The sequence below is a fragment of the Carlito syrichta genome, unplaced genomic scaffold (genome assembly GCF_000164805.1).
Source record: "Carlito syrichta isolate Samal-C Ts95f unplaced genomic scaffold, Tarsius_syrichta-2.0.1 Scaffold309812, whole genome shotgun sequence".
NCBI lineage: Eukaryota > Metazoa > Chordata > Mammalia > Primates > Tarsiidae > Carlito > Carlito syrichta.
The window spans coordinates 539331-547836 of NW_007253908.1; the positions used below are offsets into that span (position 1 = coordinate 539331).

General features: G+C 47.5%; 1 protein-coding gene across 2 annotated transcripts in view; it reads right to left on the minus strand.

The window, feature by feature from the left end:
* The window catches only part of OCLN (occludin), a 47183-nt gene extending 39019 nt beyond the window's left edge, over nt 1-8164 (minus strand). The window contains exons 1-2 of one of the 2 annotated variants that reach the window (XM_008067889.1): nt 8046-8164; nt 4159-4840 (exon numbers count right to left, since the gene is read on the minus strand). In XM_008067889.1, coding sequence (XP_008066080.1) covers nt 4159-4840; nt 8046-8095 — 732 coding nt within the window. In that variant the 5' untranslated portion in view covers nt 8096-8164. The remainder of the gene's footprint in view (nt 1-4158; nt 4841-8045) is intronic. The other variant, XM_008067890.2, reaches the window with a different exon arrangement.
* Between the last annotated feature and the right edge of the window lie 342 nt (nt 8165-8506).

Consider the following 8506-nt stretch of genomic DNA (forward strand, 5'->3'; position numbering starts at 1 on the left):
GTCTCGCCAAGTTGCCCAGGTGGGTCTCGAACGCGCGGGCTCAGGCAATCCACTCACCTCTGCCTCCCAAAGTGTGGGATTACAGACTGAGCCACTGAGCCCAGCCCAGAATAGCTTTAAAATAGCCAATCAAGGGCTGGGCACAATGGCTCACACCTGCAATCCCAGTGTTTTGGAGACTGACACGGAAGCATCAGTTGAGACCTGGAGTTTGAGACCAACCTGGGCAACATAGTGAGATGATGTCTCTACAAATCAAAAAAAAAAAGCCAGTCATGCTTGTAATCTTGTTCATAACACATGCTTGGCAAATCTTTTTAGCTGAATGTAAATTTCATCCAGATATTTATCTTATAAATGATGAAGACATGAACTAACCAAGCTATAAATAAATTAGAGCACACGGACTAATGATTCATTTGGTCTGACAGGTTTCTCTGTTTTAAGAGTCTTGCATGCTTGCCCTGTGACAAGGGAACTTCCCACTGTGACAGTTCTCCTGGCGTCTGATAGCATATTACGTAGAAGTTCAGGCAGGTACCAGGCCTTTGCCCTGGATGTCTGCTAATGGGTAACAGGAGGTTCTCATTCCAGCTGTCTGACAGTGACATCCTTTCTCAAGGAATAATGTTTCAAATACTCAGAGGACTAAGAGGGATGGGGAATGTGGTGAGATAAGAGGACCAACCCTCAGTCCCTATTTACCCTGGCTCTGCCCAAATGGCAACAGCAAGCATTCTGAAAACCTATATCTACAGGGAAAACCTGCAGTCTTCGGAACAATGGTAGAGAGTCACGGGAGATTTAACCCCAAAGGACTGACTCACTCAGGTAAGAGAATGGGAATTTGTGAGTCAATGAAAGAAAGGGGGGAAAAAGGGAAAAAGGATTAGTAACTCAGGAACATTTCATGTCTCAAGGTAATTAGAATGAGTCATGGTTACTAAGGCAGATTTTTCAACCCCAGCCTGCACATTTGAATCACCTAATACTCTGAAAACTACAAAGTACTTTTATTTTTTGAGTCGGAGTCTCACTCTGTCACCCATGCTGGAGGGCAATGGCACGCTCCCGGCCACCGCAGCCTCAACTGCTGGGCTCAGGCGATCGATCCTTCCTCCTCAGTCTTCCATGTAGCTGGAACTACAGGCACGTGCCACCATGCCTGGCTAATTTTTTTAAATTCTGGCTGGGCGCAGTGACTCACGCCTGTAATTCCAGCACTTTGGGAGGCCAAGGTGAGAGGACTGCCTGAGCTCACGGGTTCAAGACCAGCCTGGGCAACTTGGCGAGACTTCATCACTACAATAAATCAAAAATGAGGCCGGGCTCGGAAGCTCAGCCTGTAATCCCAGCACTTTGGGAGGTCGAAGCGAGTGGATTGCCTGAGCCTGTGGGTTTGAGACCCACCCAGGCAACCTGGCGAGACCTCATCTCTACAATAAATCAAAAATTAGCCGGGAGTGGTAGTGCACACCTGTAGTTCCAGCTACTTGGAAGGCTGGGGCAGAAGGATCGCAGGAGCACAGCAGGACGAGGCTGCAGTGGCCGGGAGAGGCCACTGCACTCCAATCTGGACAACAGAGTGAGACTCCAAATAAAAAAAAAAGAGAAAAATTAACCAGGCATGGTAGCGCGCACCTGTAGTTCCAGCTACTTGGAAAGGTGAGGCGGAAGGATCACCCGAGCCCAGTAGGTCGAGGTTGCCGTGACCGTGAGCCTGAGCAACAGAGTGAGACTTCAACTAAAAAAATTATAAAATTCTTAGAAGAAAACATAGGAGTAAATCTTTGTGACCTTGAATTAGGCAAGGCATTATTGGATAGGACACCAAAAGCACAAGCAATAAAAGAAAAATTAAACAGCCGGGCTCGGTGGCTCAGCCTGTAATTCCGTACGTTGGGAGGCCGAGGTGAGTGGATGGCCTGAGCCCGCGGGTTCGAGACTCACCTGGGCAGCGAGACCTCATCTCTACAATAAATCAAAAAATCAGCCGGGAGTGGTAGCGCGCGCCTGTAGTTCCAGCTACTCGGAAGGCTGAGGCGGAAGGATCACTGGAGCCCAGCAGGTCGAGCCTGCGGTGGCCGGGAGCAGCCACTGCACTCCAGTCTGGGCGACAGAGTGAGACTCCCACGCAAAAAAAAAAAGAAAAATTAAATAAATGGAACATCAAAACCAAAACCTTTTGTACAAAAGATACCATCAAGAAAACAAAAAGAGGTCAGGCTTAGAGGCTCCTTTCTGTAATCCCAGCACATTGGAAGGCCGAGGCAGAGGATTGCTTGAACCCAAGAGTTCAAGACCAGCCTGGGCAACATAGCCAGACCTTATCTCTACAAAAAATTTTTTAAAATAACCAGGCACTGGGGCACATGCCTATAGTCCCAGTTACTCAGGAGGCTGAGGTGGAAGAATCACCTGAGCCTACATCAAGGCTGTGGTGAGCAATGATTGTGCTACTGCACTCCAGACTGGGTGACAGAAATACCTTGACTCAAAAAAAAAAAAAAAAAAAAGCTGGACATGGTGGCTCATGCTTGCAATCCCAGCACTTTGGGAGGCCGAGGCAAGAGGACTGCCTGAGCCCAGGGGTTCAAGACCACCTGGGAACTTGGCAGGATCTCGTCTCTACAATAAATCAAAAAATTAGCCAGGCATGGTGGTACATGCCTGTAGTTCCAGCTACTTGGAAGGCTGAGGTGGAAGGATCACCTGAGCCCAGCGGGCCGAGGCTGCGGTGACCATGAGCGTGCCACTGCACTCCAATCTGGGTGACAGAGTGAGATTCCTCCTCAAAAAACAAACAAACAGAAAAATACATTGATGCCAAAGACCCGCTTCTAATTAAGTCAGAATCTGGGGGAGAGCTGACTCATTAAGATATATTCTCGAGGCCTGGTGTGGTGGCTCAGCCTGTAATCCCAGCACTTTGGGAGGCCGAGGAGAGAGGACTGCCTGAGCCCGGGGGTTCAAGACCAGCCTGGGCAACTTGGTGAGACCTCGTCTTTACCATAAATTTAAAAAAATTTTTTAAATGCACATGTTGGCGTGCATCTGTAGTTCCAGCTACTTGGAAGGCTGAGATGGAAGGAGGGCCTGAGCCCACCAGGTCGAGGCTGCAGTGGCCGCGAGTGTACCACTGCACTCTAGCCTGGGCGACAAGAGTGAGACTCTAACTCAAAATAAATAAAGATATATTCTCTGAGTATTTTACATGAATGAAATCACACTATATGTGGTCTTTTGTGGTTGGTTTCTTTCATTTAGTGTAATGGTTCTGAGGTTTATCCATTTTTTTTTTTTTTTTTTTTTGAGTTAGAGTCTCACTCTTGTCGCCCAGACTGGAGTGCAGTGGCCGCTCCCGGCCACCACAGCCTCGACCCGCTGGGCTCCGGAGATCCTTCTGCCTCAGCCTTCCAAGTAACCGGAACTACAGGCACACACTACCACGCCCAGCTAGTTTTTTATTTATTGCAGAGATGAGGTCTCGTCAAGTTGCCCCGGCGGGTCTTGAACCCGCGGGCTCAGGCAATCCACTCACCTCAGCCTCCCAAAGCGCGGGATTACAGGCTGAGCCACCGAGTCAGCCGAGGTTTATCCATTTTATAGTATGTACCATTTCTTCATTGTTTTTTATTGCTGACTTAAATTCCAGTGTATGGATATATCACATTATATTTACCCATCCGTTGGTGGACATTTGGGCTGTTTCCACATCAGCTATTAAGAATAATGCTATGAATGCATCACCATGCCCGGCTATTTTTTTCTTTGAGTTGAATTCTCACTCTGTCACCCAGGCTGGAGAGCAGTGGCACGCTCACGTTACTGCAGCCTCAACCTGTTGGCCTCAGGTGACCCTTCCACCTCAACCTTCCAGGTACCTGGAACCACAGGCAGGCGCCACCATGCCTGGTGAATTTTTTTTTACTTATTGTAGAGACGAGGTCTCGCCAAGTTGCTCAGGCTGGTCTCGAACCCCTCGACTCAGGCCATCTTCTCGCCTCCACCTCCCAAAGTGCTGGGATTACAGGCATGAGCCACCACACCTAGCGGCATCAATTTTTTTTTAAGTTCCCAGAGTGATTCTGTTACATTCCCCAAGTTGAAAGCCTCTGTCCTAGAAAGAAGGAGATAAAACCAAAACACCACTCATACCTCCTGAGGATCCACCACACAGTAGTGGTATAAATACTGATCCACGTAGAGTCCAGTAGCAGCAGGTGTGTAGAACTGGTTGCAGAGGGCATAGATTTGTGAACCATACATAGATCCGGAAGCCTGGGCCGTTGGGTTGACTCCCATTATGTAGACAATCGTGGCAATGAACACCATGACGCCCAGGATGGCACTCACGATGATCACAGTCAAATAATATCTCCTGGTCCTGGACATTTCAGATCTTATGACACTGGTAACAAAGATCACCAATGCGGCAATGAAACAAAAGGCGGCCATGGCCAGCAGGAAGCCCTTGGCCGCCCTTGGATCCGTATAGCCTGTTCCATAGCCATACCCGTAGCCATAACCATAGCCGTAGCCGCTTCCATAGCTCCCAAAGCCACTTCCTCCGTAAGGATAGCCCAGACCCCCTCCCAGCAAGCCGGTTCCGTAGCCTCTGTCCCAGGCAAGCGTGGAGGCCACACAGGCAAAGATGGCAATGCACATCACGATGATGAGCATAGACAGAATCCGAATCACTCCTGGAGGGGAGGTCCATTTGTAGTAGTGAAGAATTTCGTCTTCTGGGTAAAAAGAATACGCCGGCTGGGAGAGCATGGGTCGAACGTGCATCTCCCCACCATACATGTCGTTGCTTGGCGCATAATTATTCGGTTTGCTGAAAGGCACACAGAGACAATCTCAAGTTAGCACTTTTTGGTTGTAAGCAGAAAGAACACGTCAAGCACTTGGAATAATTTAAACCGTTGGGAAACGAACCAATCATTGCTGCCCCCCTGAACCGTAAAGGTAGCTATACACAGGAATCATCTGGAGGGCTTGGTTAACACATAGACTATCAGCCTCCTGCCCCAGAGTTGCTGATTCTGCAGGTCTGGGGTAGGACTAGTTTCCAAGTGATGCTGACCTGGAAAACACATACTGAGAATGACTGCTCTAATATTTTATGGAGGTGAGAGGTTCTCAAAATTTTCTCCCCATGAGGATCACCAAGGGAATATGTGAAATTCTCAGATGGAGCCCACCATAGAAGTTAAATCATCATCCGCGCCAGGGATGGGACACGGACAGTTTTAGAACAATGGTGTCAACTTTTTTGCCAGTGCACTCAGACGTAACACCTACACTGGTCTATGGAGGGTCACAGGCAATTCCTGGGAGCCTCACTCTCCTGCTTAAGGAAGCACATTCAAGCCGGGCTCAGTGGCTCAGCCTGTAATCCTGCGCTTTTGGGAGGCTGAGGTGAGTGGATTGCCCGAGCCCGTGGGTTCGAGACCCACCTGAGCAACTTGGCGAGACCTCATCTCTACAATAAATCAAAAATCAGCCGGGCGTGGTAGCGCGTGCCTATAGTTCCAGCTACTTGGAAGGCTGAGGCGGAAGGATCGCCGGAGTCCAGCAGGTCGAGGCTGCGGTGGCCAGGAGCAGCCACTGCACTCCAGTCTGGGTGACAGAGTGAGACTCCAACTCAAAAAAATAAAAATAAAAATAAAAAGGAAGCACATTCATTTATGTGTTCGTGTAACAGCTATCTTCTGGGCTTGCCGGGCTGACATGTGCTGAGTACAGGGCTAGACAGTAGGTATTCAATAATGAACAGGAGAGTATCACTTGAGTTTCGTCTCTGCCAAGGGACTGAGATACTAACTGGATCGCTACATTGTCTATAGTGCGTATAGTTGTGGCAAGAGCTACAAAATAAACCAAACATGTAATAAGACCTCAACAGGGTAATACTTAATTGGATCCAAAAAGACACTCTGCAAGCGTGTAATCCCAGCACTTTGGGAGGTCAAGGTGGGACTGCCTGAGACCAGGAATTCAAGACCAGTCTGGGCAACTTGGCGAGACCTTGTCTCTACACTAAATCCAAAAAAATAAGCCAGGCGTGGTTGCACGTGCCTGTAGTTCCAGCTACTTGGAAGGCTGAGGCAGAAGGATTGCCCGAATGCAGCAGGTCGAGGCTGCGGTAGCCGTGATCATGCCTCTGCACTCCAGTCTGGGCAACAGAGTGAGACTCCAACTCAAAAAAAAAAACTTTGCAAATCCCAGTAACTTAATCATAAATAGGCTGGTTGTGACAGACACACTGATATGTGGCCACTCTAAAGCTAAGAACTATGGGCCCTGGGGGGGCAAAGTTCAATTCCTAAATTGACCCCAGCTGCTTTTATTTCCACTCTCAATTCTAAAGACTACTTTCTCACTCCCAAGTAAGACATCTTTCTACTGGCTTCTGCTGACCATGAGAATTCAAAGAAGTGATCTGAGCATATGATAATAAAAACAAAAAGGACATGGAGAGACTAAAGAGAACACGGATAAGCTGGTCTCTGAAAATGTCATACATGAAAATCCTACAGCCCGTTCTACTCAGACGTTTGGGTTCTCCCTGTCTGGGGGTACTGTGATCAGTCTATCTTTGAATATCTTTGAATGAATGGATGCAGTGGCTCACGCCTGTAATCCTAGCACTTTGGGAGGCAGAGGTAAGTAGTGTCTCCGTGAGTTCTGTGAGCCCTCTAGCAAATTAATGAAAACTGACGAGGGGTTTGTAAGAATCTGATTTACAGCAAGTAGGACAGAAATACAGGCTGGCATCTAAAGTCCAGGCAGTCTCGTGGGACTGCACCCTCAAGCTGTGATCTCACGCTAGCTCCAGGTAGATACTGTCAGAACTGAGCTGCAGGACGCCCAGCGGGTGCCTGCTGTAGAACTGATTACTTGGCTGCTGGTGGGAAGACGGCCCCATACTTGATGATCAGAAGTCCAAGAAGCATTCTGTATTGTGCGGGGAGAGAAGAGCAAGAGCAAGTTTTCTTCCCATGCTATACCCCGCTACAGTTATGAAAGCGTTAAAGCTCCAAACTGCTCACAGGGGAAATCCCTATCATGTTGAATTTAAAAATTCATTGATAAATCCCCAAATGACCCCAAACTCCAAAACCCCTCAACTTTGCTTCTTTCATATAATGGCAGGAATCTCTCTTAAAATTAACAATACAGAAAACGTTATGCTAAATGCCAGAAGCCGTTTACAAAAGGCCACACATTACACGACTCATTTACATAAAACATACACAGACAAACCCATGGAGGCAGAAAGGAGACTGATGACTGCCTAGGTCTAGGGGAGGTTTCCTTGGAGGGTGATAAATGTTCTAGAAAGGAACTGTGATTGCTGTACCACTCTGTGAACACACTAAAACCCACTGAACTGTCCATTCTAAATGGGCAACTGTATGGTGTGTGAATTATGACTCAATAAAGCTGTTATTGCTGGGCTTGGTGGCTCAGGCTGTAATCCCACGCCTTGGGAGGCCGAGGTGAGTGGATGGCCTGAGCCCGCGGGTTCGAGACCCGCCTGGGCAACTTGGCGAGACCTCATCTCTACAATAAATCAAAATGAGCCGGGCGTGGTAGTGTGCACCTGTAGCTGCGGTGGCCGGGAGCGGCCACTGCACTCCAGTCTGGGCGACAGAGTGAGACTCCGACTCAAAAAAATAAAAATAAAATAAATAAATAAAGCTTTTTTTTTTTTTTAACTGACAGTATGTTGCCATCTACAAAATAAAAAGAAATGAATATGTACACAGATATAAACCTTGACAATCTCTTGAAGCAAACATTAGAAACACGTGGCCACAGTTGCCTCTGCAGAGAAAAACTGCCATCCTGGAAGAGTAAGAGGGAAATTCACTTTTCACTACACACCCTTTGGTATAATTGAAACTTACAAGGACACACACTTTTATTTTTAGAAGCAAATAAGTACTTACTAGACGAAAGCTTCAACAACACTCATTTTTTAACGTGGTTGAATGTTTCAAAAAGAGAACACAACTAAAGAATTGTTTACTTACAACTCGTCAGGTCTGTAAGGAGGTGGACTTTCAAAAGGCCTCGACGACATGGCTGATGTCAACGGTCACCTGGTCCTCAGGGCGAGCAATGCCTGGAAGCTCCCAAGACAAGCCAACCTAAGAACACAAGGAAGGGGATGGCATCACTACAGAACTGAGCTCAGAGTTTCCTTGCATCACAGAGAAAATGAATGCTACCAATCTCCAAGTAACCACTCACTCCAGTTATTTCTCCTATCCTTTCCACACACACACACCCACAAGGAATTTTTACACAATTCCTTAAGCACAGGAAACCACTGAGCAGAAGAACGATTCAGCCTGGTATTCCTCAAAGCAAGTAGCACATGCTATGCACAGCCCTGGCATACGAGCATTCTTTTTGTTTTTTTGTTTTTAAGAGACACAGTCTTGCTCTGTTGCTCAGGCTGGAATGCAGAGGTGCCTCCTAGGCTCAAGCA